A 13,386-nucleotide genomic window follows, 5' to 3' on the forward strand; every position below is an offset into this window, starting at 1 on the left:
TTTGTTAAACGTTTTTTCTGGGTTTGTGCAAATTCAATTGGTCTGATTTTATGCTTTGTGCGGTTTTTTTTTGTGTTTTGATAATTCCCGGGTTGACCAAAACTTCTTACCATACAGATTCCATATATGATAAACTTCTTGTCATACAATTTCATACAATTTCATAAGCATTTTTTCGTATATGGAAATTGTATGATAGGTATTTTTCCATAAACCAAAAATTTGGCTTTTTGTTTCTAAATTTAATATCTGATAAAATTTGGATTGTGTTTGTAACTTACCACAAGTGACAAAAACCTTGGTTTAATCAAAGCACCAAAGGTTTGACGGTATTGCATGTACAATGCCTAGAAAATGACCTGAATTGTTCGCAAATAGAATTACAAAAATATCAAATTTTTGAAATTTGGCAAAACTTTTTCAAAGATGATAATTTAAAAATTTGAAACATTTAAATTATCAGACATTGATCAAGGCATACATAAACATGCCATACAAAAGAAATAGGAAGTTTCAGCGTTTTTGAAAAAAAAGATACAGCGAAAAGTAAAAAAACCCAACATTATTGAATCCAGGACTACGTTATGCACACAAAAAATTAAATTTTGTATGCAAAAAAAAAGTGGTTGGAAAAAGTTCGTTTGCATACAAAATTCGATTTGAAGTTGAGAAAAAACAAAAAAAATTTAAGGTAATTTCAAAATTACTTGGAAAATTTTTTGTGTCGCCGTCAAAAAAATGCCACTCATAAAATTTCCATACATGGGAATTCTCTGATAAGCATTTTTTTCAAAAAACAAAAACCCCAGTTGTTTTATCACCAGACTGTTTAGTTAGAATCAAACAGCCACAGAAATAAGTTTATATCTTTTTTCAACCATTTTAAGAAATTCCTACACATGATGTATGGAATTAAATGATAAGCATTTTCGGTGTATGGAGGTCAACCCGGGTTCTTTGTGTCTGTTTAAATAAATTTATGAGGTTTTTTGATCATTCAAACTATTTTCAAGTAGTTCTAAACTATTTCTCCCCCCATACGCGAGAATGGGGGGACATTGCTTAATTGATCCAAAAATTTACATTTTATTTATTAAATAATGAGTCAATTTAATTTGCTCTTGTAGTTTATTACCTAAAAAGCAATTATTATCTCTCTATATAAATTTAGGAGCAATTTTTACGGTTGGTCTGTATAATTTTACAAAAAGGGTCTAACCGAAAACGAGTTCGAAAAAAAAACATTTTAGTTAGAACGATTGAACAGGTTTGATTCATTTTTTTGCTTGAAAAATTACTTTAAAACCATTTTTTGGGTTTTCTACACCCAGGCACTTTCAAAATTTTTTTTGATTTACTCTGCTCCGTTATTCATTGTCTGATTGGTTTTAAACTGCGGCATAAAATTTTAAAATTAAACTTCAAGCATGATTTGTCTCCTACAATTCCGTAATATTAATGCTTGGCGCACAAAAAATTTCTCGTCGTTGCTCGTGGCGAAAGTTGAAAAGCTGATAAATTTTTTCCTTATTCTCGCTTATTGTGAAAACTTCTCGATTTGTGAAACCTTTTTGATTTGTGAAAGTTTTTCGAGTTGTGAAAATGCCCTTTTTGGAGTTACTGGCCTTTGCAAGAAATCGATGAAACCGACGGTATTTCTTAAATCAAAACATGCTTATGATACTTAAGTAGCGTGACATCATGCCTTCGAAATCATGCCTTCTCACAGAAAGCAACAAATAACGGGTCAAAAAATGTATGCGTACTTTGTTTCAGTTTGTCAATCGGAAGCTTCGTTTTCTTTTTCTCAAGACCACTTAAACACCAACTTAAATATCATGAAGTCGGAAAAATTATTGTAACTTTTGGCCAATTTTACCCCCATCAGCAAGTTTTAGTCTCACCATAGACAAAAAAAACAGCCCCCTTATTTGAATGGCAAGGAGTCACAATTTATTTGATGTGCATTCAATTCAGTTCACATTACTTAAGTAAAGACATTCATTTGAACTTTCTTTGTATATAACCTCCCCTGTGACCACCCAACCCCCGATGAAAAGCTATTTATTATAATGTATTTGCGAAACAATATGTACTGCTGTGATAGTACATTGAAAATTGGCACGATGAGCAAACCAACAGCTGCGAACAGATTGTTATTCATACTTTACATAGTGAGAATAAGCTTTTAGACTTATTAACAGTTAAAACAACTATAAAAGTTTTTGAAAGCTGGGGAGGGCTGTGAAAGAGCCCAAAAAATCCATTATAATCGATTACGGATGTAAAATTTATGGAATCATTAAATTGTCACTATTATCGATTTTATTTTGGAGAAAAATCCATAAATAAACCATTATAAACAATTTTAATCTATTTTTTTGCCAATGAAAACAATTATTTGGGACAAAAAAGTCCAACATTTTTATTATTTTTGATTATTATATTTCATGCACCTTTTACCGGTGCGTACGCACAAAGCCGCACTCCCGGATAGCCGAAAAAACTAAATACCTCCGAGTTTAATTAAATTAAATCAGAAGCCTCTTCACTAAACTGAGACGCAGTTTGATTGGACAAAAATGTGCCTCAAAGTTTTGCAGCCTGATAGCTAACCAAAATCCGAACATTTTCAAAAGATTTGATTGGCTAAAACTTTTACTCTCATTGAATTAATTAACAAAAAAAGCCTGACTACTACAGGGATTCGACCCCCTCGCCAACCATCTCTTGGGACCCCCTCACAAAGTCTCTCTTTGGAATTCCATAATGAAAAAATCCATAATAAACCCTCATAAATAATTTTAATCCATTTTTTGCCAAGGAAAACAATTATTTGGGACAATAAAGTCCAATATTTTTATTATTTTTGATTATTATATTTCATGCACCTTTTACCGGTGCGTACGCTCAAAGCCGCACTCCCGGATAGCCGAAAAAACTAAATACCTCCGGTTTTAATTAAATTAAATCAGATACCTCTTCACTAAATTGAGACGCATTTTAATTGGATAAAAATGTGCCTCAAAATTTTGCAGCCTGATAGCTAACCAAAATCCGAACATTTTCAAAAGATTTGATTGGCTAAAACTTTTACTCTCATTGAATTAATTAACAAAAAAAGCCTGACTACTACAGGGATTCGACCCCCTCGCCAACCATCTCTTGGGACCCCCTCACAAAGTCTCTCTTTGGAATTCCATAATGAAAAAATCCATAATAAACCCTCATAAATAATTTTAATCCATTTTTTGCCAAGGAAAACAATTATTTGGGACAATAAAGTCCAATATTTTTATTATTTTCGATTATTATATTTCATGCACCTTTTACCGGTGCGTACGCTCAAAGCCGCACTCCCGGATAGCCGAAAAAACTAAATACCTCCGATTTTAATTAAATTAAATCAGAAGCCTCTTCACTAAATTCAGACGCATTTTTATTGGACAATATGTGCCTCAAAGGTTTGCAGCCTGATAGCTAACCCAATTCCGAACATTTTCAAGAAATTTGATTGGCTAAAACTTTTACTCTCATTGAATTAATTAACAAAAAAAGCCCGACTACTACAGGGATTCGACCCCCTCGCCAACCATCTCTTCGGACCCCCTAACAAAGTCTCTCTTTGGCATTCCATAATGAAAAACTCCATAATAAACCCTCATAAATAGTTTTAATCCATTTTTTGCCAAGGAAAACAATTATTTGGGACAAAAAAGTCCAATATTTTTATTATTTTTGATTATTATATTTCATGCACCTTTTACCGGTGCGTACGCTCAAAGCCGCACTCCTGGATAGCCGAAAAAACTAAATACCTCCGATTTTAATTAAATTAAATCAGAAACCTCTTCACTAAATTGAGACGCATTTTGATTGGACAAAAATGTGCCTCAAAGTTTTGCAGCCTGATAGCTAACCAAATTCCGAAATTTTTCAAGAGACTTGGTTGGCTAATACTTTTACTCTCATTGAATTAATTAACAAAAAAAGCCCGACTACTACAGGGATTCGAACCATTCGCCAACCATCTCTTCGGACCCCCTCACCAAGTCTCTTTTTGGAACTCCATAATAAAAAATTCCATAATAAACCATTATAAATAATTTTAATTCATTTTTTGCCAAGGAAAACAATTATTTGGGACAAAAAGTCCAATATTTTTTTAATATTTTTGAAACAAAAACATTTTTTGATTAATTTTGATTATTTTATTTCATGCACCTTTTACCGGTGCGTACCCATAAAGCCGCTTTCCCGGATAGCCGAAAAAACTAAATACCTCCGGTTTTAATTAAATTAAATCAGATACCTCTTCACTAAATTGAGACGCATTTTGATTGGATAAAAATGTGCCTCAAAATTTTGCAGCCTGATAGCTAACCAAATTCCGAACATTTTCAAGAGATTTGATTGGCTAAAACTTTTACTCTCATTGAATTGATTAACAAAAAAAGCCCGACTACTACAGGGATTCGACCCCCTCGCCAACCATCTCTTCGGACCCCCTCACAAAGTCTCTCTTTGGAATTCCATAATGAAAAAATCCATAATAAACCCTCATTAATAAATTTAATCCATTTTTTGCCGAGGAAAACAATTATTTGGGACAAAAAAGTCCAAAATTTTTTAAATATTTTTGAAACAAAAACATTTTTGATTGTTTTTGATTATTATATTTCATGCACCTTTTACCGGTGCGTACCCATAAAGCCGCATTCCCAGATAGCCGAAAAAACTAAATACCTCCGGTTTTAATTAAATTAAATCAGAAACCTCTTCACTAAATTGAGACGCATTTTGATTGGGTAAAATTGTGCCTCAAAATTTTGCAGCCTGATAGCTAACCAAAATCCGAACATTTTCAAAAGATTTGATTGGCTAAAACTTTTACTCTCATTGAATTAATTAACAAAAAAAGCCCGATTACTACAGGGATTCGACCCCCTCGCCAACCATCTCTTGGCACCCCCTCACAAAGTCTCTCTTTGGAATTCCATAATGAAAAAATCCATAATAAACCCTCATAAATACTTTTAATCCATTTTTTGCCAAGGAAAACAATTATTTGGGACAATAAAGTCCAATATTTTTATTATTTTTGATTATTATATTTCATGCACCTTTTACCGGTGCGTACGCTCAAAGCCGCACTCCCGGATAGCCGAAAAAACTGAATACCTCCGATTTTAATTAAATTAAATCAGAAGCCTCTTCACTAAATTCAGACGCATTTTTATTGGACAATATGTGCCTCAAAGTTTTGCAGCCTGATAGCTAACCCAATTCCGAACATTTTCAAGAAATTTGATTGGCTAAAACTTTTACTCTCATTGAATTAATTAACAAAAAAAGCCCGACTACTACAGGGATTCAACCCCCTCGCCAACCATCTCTTCGGACCCCCTAACAAAGTCTCTCTTTGGAATTCCATAATGAAAAAATCCATAATAAACCCTCATAAATATTTTTAATCCATTTTTTGCCAAGGAAAACAATTATTTGGGACAATAAAGTCCAATATTTTTATTATTTTTGATTATTATATTTCATGCACCTTTTACCGGTGCGTACGCTCAAAGCCGCACTCCCGGATAGCCGAAAAAACTAAATACCTCCGATTTTAATTAAACTGAATCAGAAGCCTCTTCACTAAATTGAGACGCATTTTGATTGGGTAAAATTGTGCCTCAAAATTTTGCAGCTTGATAGCTAACCAAATTCCGAACATTTTCAAGAGATTTGATTGGCTAATACTTTTACTCTCATTGAATTATTTAACAAAAAAAGCCCGACTACTACAGAGATTCGACCCCCTCGCCAACCATCTCTTCGGACCCCCTCACCAAGTCTCTCTTTGGAATTTTTTATGATATCCATTTTCGGCCACAAACGTTGAAAAGTAATAAGTTTGTGGGATCTCTTTAACTATGGAGGGGTATTGTAGTATCCCTATGGTACCTAATAACGAATCTTTCTCCCCCTTCTATTAGGGAATTGGTAGGGGGGGTAACTGTTGAGTAGATCCAAAATTTCGGCTATCCGGGAGCGAATTTGTGTTTCGGCTATCCGGTAACGAATTTATTTTTCGACTATCCGGGAACGAATTTATTTTTCGGCTATCCGGGTATTCGGCTTCGTGACACGCCACCCTTTTATCAGACTCGATAAACAAATTTGATTGACAGATGCAATAACGCCGTTTAGTCTGGTTAAAGACAATGTTTTCAGGGTTTCTCAGCGAAGTTTTGTTTGATGTAACCGCTTCCGTTTCGAATTTTCCACGCTTTTATATTTATCTCAACTGAAATAATACGGTGCTAGGGATATTAGCAGACCGGTTTTTTAGCAGACCGGTTTTTAGCAGACTCAGAACAATTTTAAAGTGTGATAGCTAACTTCAAACGCAGTATTGGCGATTAGCGACCGCTTGCTCCGCTGCGCTTCAATTCAACACGAGTGTTATTGTGCGCGTAACTTTTCATTTTGCCGCAATTTTAGACAGTTGTGTTTTTGAAGTTGATAGTTTTGTTGACAAATCATGAGATAATTGAGTTAATTGGGGGGAAGCTTGGCCCCAGACTGAGCGTCTTTTTGAGTCTGTCAATCAATCATCTATCACTTTATTACGTTGGTCTGCTAAAAGACTCAATTTTCACTTTTTCTGCTAAAAAACCGGTCTGCTAAAGTGGGGGGGGGGGGGGGGGGGGGGGGAAGGAAAGAGAGCCCGATCGGTCCCCAAATAATACATTGTGGTCTGGTAAAAGGTCGGTCTGGTAAAAGGTCGGTCTGGTAAAAGACCTAGCCCCGAGCGAAATCTATCCTTTTGTACTTTAAATGTCGTGTGGGGGTTGATTTTTTTTATTTTGTTTTATTTCATTTAACTTTTTAATGTTATTACTGCTCCATAGACCTTAAAAGGCAGTCGGAACAATCAGGGCTTCGCCCTGATACGAGCAGTCTTGGTAAACTTTATAATTGTTGTTTTTGTGTAAAAAGTAACTTGTTCAGACATCAGCCCGATCGGGTCAAACCAGTTCAATCGCATCACATCTCGCTGCTCCGAGTTTTCGCTTTTACAAAAATTGTGCATTGTCGCATTCGACCAGTTGTCACCTCGCGGTCTCTTCATGACATAGGTTTTGACCACCAAATTAGTCTACTTTATAGGAAAAGATTTCTTTTTTATTTATCATGCTTAATTTCTTGAAATATTCAGCACGAGCTATTTTAATGAATAATTATTTAAACACAATCATTCAGCAGTTTTTTCAGCTTTTTGTGGTAGTTAGAACATAGTTGAAAGATGCCCGAGGGAAAAAAAGCCCGGTCTGAGCGCTCGAAGTGCCCGAGGCCGTCTTCAACTATGTTCTAACTGTTGAAGAGTATGTTTTTTGCCCTTTCTGAGGGAAAGATGCCAGAAAATTGTGAAAGAGCCCGGAAAAGTGCTCGAAACTATGCAGATGATTTTTTTTCATTCATGCGTTTCTAATATTTCATTTTCCATCCATGCCTTGTCGTGAAAGAACATGTGTGAAAGAGCAAAAACATACTCTTCCAATTGTTCTCAGACTGTGCAGATTGAAAGAAATTGGAAAGATGGATGAGTGCTACTACCGAGTGATCTTAAGCGAGACTATCAATGAGTTGGCTGCCTTGAAGCCAGTCTCAGCCATTGACCCCAACTGGGGGGAAGTCGGAGGAAGCGCGGCTGGAGGGGATAGCGGAGGTGTGGACCCGGGGTTCAATCAGTTATGCCTCTTCTCTGATTTCTGATACTACTACTACTACTACTACTACTACTACTACTACTACTACTACTACTAAAAGACTTTATTCCCTGATAATGGGCAATGACAAAATAAAAAGTAAAAACAGCACTAAGCGCGACAAGTCGCGCATTTACACTTAAAAAAAGGATCATGAAGAGTTCAAATTAAAATCCGTCAGTTTGTTGAATAACAGTGTTTCTAGATGTTTTTTCACAGTTGATGGATTCTGCAACAGGTTGATCCCCTTTCCTGAAACATAGTTTGCGTTCTCCACATGGATAAAAATAGCTTCCCCATGTGGTGATCTTGCGGACTTTCGGTAGCGCGAACACAGTTGTATCGCTGGACCGATTACCCGCTCGTGAGTAATAAAAAGAAACATGATTAAAAATATTAAAATCATAACGGTTTTGCAGAAGTTTACTGAAAAGAACAAGGTCGTTCAGGATAATTTGATAGCAAATGGGTAAAATACGTAAAATGGGTAAAATATGTGGTACACCACTGGGAACAGCAGTACAGGACGAAAGAGAAGTATTTATGCGGACTCTCTGAGTGCGAACTGAAAGATACATATTTCCTAGGTCACAGTTGGTTCTTTCCCGGTAAGTATGAAGAACAAATGTGTTCACAATAGCATGTTTTTTCACCATGCAAGATTTATTTACATTATGACAAAGTAATATTAGTTTTTTTTTCAAAACTTAAATTCAAATTGGGGGCGCGTGGAAAAGAGCCTGATCAGTTTATGAAAAATCCATTTTGTAAAGATCATCATTTTCGATAAGTTTTTTTCATTTTTCATAAATAATAGGCACAAGATTCGTAACAGAATATAAGGGGATAAACTTTCATTCATAATTGGCTACTCTTGTTTTGCATAGAAAACTTTAGATGGTTAAGAAAACCTTTTTTCCGATATTCTGACTGGCTCAGTGACAGGGGTGGATTTTCTGCCCCCTTCCCTCAGGGATTCGACCCCCTGCCGACCCAAAGGGTCCCCCTTTTGGTACTTTTTAACAAATCCATTTTTTGCCGACCAACCCTAATTTTTTTCTAAAGGCGCCTTCGGCGCCAATATATACTAACTTTGAGGGGGAGCGCGGGCTCTTCTCCAGTCCCCCCTTTGATTTTTTCTGAAATCCATTAAATGAAAGTCTATTTAAAATGACTTTTGATGTTATAAACTGCATTAAAACATGTCAGCGTGAACAGGTGAACAAATTTCTACAAAACTTCTAACATGCAAAATGCCGAGTGAACAATATATGAATAGCTTTGTTTTGTAGTTTTACGAGGAGTTTTTTAGTTTTGTTTTGTAGTTTTAACAGGTGAACAAATTTTTACAACATTTCTAACATGCAAAATGCCATTTTAACAATATAAGAACAGCTTTGTTTTGTAGTTTTACGAGGGGGGTGGGGAACTCGAACAGAGCCGAAGCGCGCGCCAAAAAAAAAGCGATTTTTTTGTAAAAATTTTTTGACGTGTTTTTTCAAAAATTTGCCTACCGCGCAGAAAATTTGGCCAAAGCAGGGACATTTTAGTGCGGCTCTTTTCCAGTCCCCCCTCGGAAAATTGCAAAGTTAGGCTGTTTGAAAACTGTTCACACGGCATTTTGCATATAAGAAATATTGTAAAAATTTGTTCACTTGTTCAAGCTGACACGTTTTATTGCAGTTTATAATGAGAAAAAAGCTTGTTAAATTGATTTCCATATATTGAATTTTAGAAAAAATCATAGGGGGGGATGGAAAAGAGCCTTTAGTGCTTTAGGATAGCTCGGAAAATCAATTTAGTCGACCTAAAAAAAGGTCGTCAAAATGTTTGAAAATCCTAGATCCGTCCCTGCTCATTGATTTGTAACTCTTAACTTTTTTATATGTTGCTTTTTCGTTTTGTTGCGAAAAAATAACCCTGAGACTTAATGCACGTTCTTTTTTAACAAACAAGAGTTTGTTCATCAAAATTACAAAAATTAGCTCATAGTGAAGCAAACTAATCTTCAAGATAATGTTACTTTTGTTGAAAGGCATATTCATATTTTAAAAAAGCCAAATTGGTTTGGTGAGGCTATCTCACAAGGTTATATAATTTCTGGTGCGTTTATCTGGTTCTCAAATATTTTAATAATACATTCTGGCATCATTTTTTCTTTCTTTCTTCCCACCACTTTTGAAGAAAATAACGGAAAATTGTCCGCTGGGTGGTTTTTTCTTCAGACAAAGTTCGTCTTTTTAACTAGAAAATTTTAGTTTAATTCAAGAAACATTTGGCTCTTTTCCAGTTTCCCACCCCCTCGTAAAATTACAAAACAAAGCTGTTCATAAATTGTTCACACGGCAATTTGCATGTAAGAAATTTTGTAAAAATTTAATCACCTGTTCACGCTGACACGTTATTGCAGTTTATAACATCAAAATTCATTTTAAATAGACTTTCATTTAAAGAATTTCAGAAAAAATCAACGGGGGGACTGGAAAAGAACCAAGCCTTGTAAAAATATGTTTGTCAAGGCCATGAAGACCACATATGGGCTCTTTTCCAGTTCCCCCCTTCCAAATTCAATTTTTAAAAGCCTATTTAACGTCTTCATAATGCAATGAAATTTAGCGTCGTGAAAAAATCGACAATTCTGAACAGATTTGTTCTTCATACTTTACAGCGTAACATCACGCATTTAGCCGTAATAACACAAAACAAACATAAGACTCGATATTTTGAAAGGGGGGAACTGGAAAAGAGCCCACATATGTTAACTATGAAGACCAAATATGTTTGTCTAAGTAGTTCACATTGTAACATTCGGATAATGTGAAAAAAATTTGCAGGTGGGGGGAAAAGGAAAAAAAGCCCACATGCCATCTTTATTTTTGAAGTTAATAGCGCGTGTTGTGAAGTTATTAACGCGGAGCTTAAATATTAACGCGATGTTATCTTTCGTGCTTCCAACGAGCAATATTTTCATTGTTCCGACTTTTGTCACAAAAATAACGGAATATTTGTGCTCGGGGTGGGTTTTTTAAATTAGACAAAATTAGACTTTTAAATAGCCATTTTTGACGGAATTTTTGGCTCTTTATACCGAGTTTTATGTTTGTTTTACGTGTTATTATGGCTAAATGCGTGATGTTACGATGTAAAGTATAAAGCTTAAATCTGTTCACAGTTGTCAGTTTGTTCACCATGCCAAATTTCATTGCATTATGACAATGTTAAATAAGCTTTTCAAAATTGAATTTGAAAGGGGGGGGGGAACTGGAAAAGAGCCCAAATATGTTTGCCATGCCCTTATTATTCCGTATGCTAATTTTCATAACAATCAAACAATGTGAACACATTTTACATTCTAAAATTTTGCAGGTGGGGGGGGGGGAAAGGAAAAAGAGCCGAATTTTTTTTTATCATTCGAAAGCTATTGTTGTGCTGAGCTTAAGTTTGAAAAAATATTTTACTTTTAATCAATTTGCGTACAGTTTTTGGGGTTTACAGATTGCCATTTTGGCCAGCTTATGACAATTAACGCGCAATATATTTCGCGCTACTAACGCCTAAGTGAGATATAATCCGTCTTAGAAATTGTTCCAAATTGGTTCCAAAAAGCTTATATGCCATAATTATTTTGTTAATAGGGCTCTTTTCCAGTTCCCCCCTTTCAAAATACCGAGCTTTATGTTTGTTCTACGTGTTTTTACGGCTAAATGCGTGGGATCTTTTTCCTTTTCCCTTCACCTGCAATTTCTCATTACTAACCGTGTAAAACTACTCGTTAACCCAGAAAATTGATGGTCGTGTGAGGTGGGGGAAAATGAAAAAGAGCCAATGTGTGATGTTACGCTGTAAAGTATGAAGAACAAATCTTTTCAGAATTGTCGATTTGTTCATTAGGCCAAATTTCCTAAATAGACTTTTCAAAATTGAGTTTGAAAGGGGGAGAAACTGGAAAAGAGCCGTTAATAGGAGCAAAGTCTATCACTTTGTACTTAATATGACGTGTGGGGGGATGTTTTCACAAAAAATCTCAATTAAAAAAAAGCATTTTATTACATTTAAACATTTCATGTTATTATTGCTCCATAGACCCTAAAAGGCAGTCGGAATATTCAAGGCTTCGCCCTGATACAAGAATTCTTGTTGATATTTATTTGCTTTTAATTGGAGGTTTAATCTGTCTTAAAAAATGTTCTAAATTGAATTGAGGCAACTAATTTGGTCTAATCAAAATCGCTACAAGCGAAATATATCACTTTTCCATCAATAGAGTGTGGGTGATGATTTTCAAAAAACTATCTAGTCAAGAGAACTTAAAATGCAGTCTGAACATTTAGGACTCGGCCCTGATACGAGCATTTTTGTTGATCTATTTTGGCGAAGTACCCAAATAAATATATACGCCTGTAGATAAACTATAAAATACTGCATAGGGGATCATTTTTGTCACTATAACCTGGGGGTACAAACGCTTTTTTGCAGATAAAAAGTAGAACTTTGAGATTCATGTCCAAAAATGGCATGTTGGAATCAAGTTCAAATTGAGTTGAACGCCAATGAAAAGTGGAGTTGAAATGCTAATTTCGCCATTTTGGGATAATTAACGCGCGATATAATGCGACTTTATAACACGCGTAAGCGGCAAATGAATGCGTTTCTAATTGAAATGAGTCAGTTGGTTGTTTTTTAGGATATAAGACGTTCAATACATCATTTTGCATTTGAAATTAGCCTGTAGGGGATAAATTGAAAAAATTTCATCCAAAAAATTGTACAATGGTTTTAGTACAGTCGAACATTCCGGGATTTGCCCTGATATACAAGCAGTCTTGATTGTTTTTGGATTCTAATTTGGATTCTAATCATATTTTTTTAATCATAATCCTTTTTCCACTCTTAATATTGATAAAAACTCAAAGATTAAGATTGTCAGGTTGATATTTTTCCCAGATACAGTTAGATAACTGTGAAATCAACGCTTTTAAAAAAAAGGTTCGTTTTTTTTTCAACTAATGCATTTCTCATAAATTTGTTTTTTTTTTCATAATCAGAAAAAAAATGCTGCCGGTATAGTTATAAAGGGTCATACTTGTAAAGAGGTAGCAACTCATTATTCTAATATTATATAATTCTGATTTTCGGAAAAGGGTGAAAAATTACGCTCGATGTACTGTTCTATTCATCCACACTAATGTCGACTTTTCAACTAGTGTAGGCTTTTCAGGTTGGGTCAAACTTTAATCACTCAATATGAGTTTATTGAAGACTCAAAGTCAAAACAAAACACGTTTTTGTTCCGATCATTCAAAATTGGGAAAAACTTTTATCCGGGTGTGTTTTAGTGATTATTTTTCTTTTTTTTTGTTTTCTACGAAAAATCAGGTAGAAAAAATAATCATCGGAATCAGTCGAGTCAAAAATCATTTTGAAGTTTTTTTGGTTGCAATTCTTGTGACTTCAAAATTTTAATTATAAAATTAACCCTGCGTAGATAAAAACATAAAAACGCTTCAGGTTCTGTTTAAAATTTTTTATTTTCAGTTTAAATTTGAAAGAAAAAAAACGAGCGAGAAGCAGGCTAATCAAAGGAAAATTGTTTATGCTCAATTTGTGCCGTGAAAAA

General features: G+C 34.8%; 1 protein-coding gene across 1 annotated transcript in view; it reads left to right on the forward strand.

The window, feature by feature from the left end:
• The window catches only part of LOC134844839 (dynein regulatory complex protein 9-like), an 83,703-nt gene that overhangs the window by 5,618 nt on the left and 64,699 nt on the right, over positions 1-13,386 (forward strand). The window contains exon 2 of the mRNA XM_063861656.1: positions 7,572-7,729. Within this exon, the coding sequence (XP_063717726.1) occupies positions 7,572-7,729 (158 nt within the window). The remainder of the gene's footprint in view (positions 1-7,571; positions 7,730-13,386) is intronic.

This window comes from Symsagittifera roscoffensis, chromosome 4, assembly GCF_963678635.1.
Source record: "Symsagittifera roscoffensis chromosome 4, txSymRosc1.1, whole genome shotgun sequence".
Taxonomy (NCBI): domain Eukaryota; kingdom Metazoa; phylum Xenacoelomorpha; order Acoela; family Convolutidae; genus Symsagittifera; species Symsagittifera roscoffensis.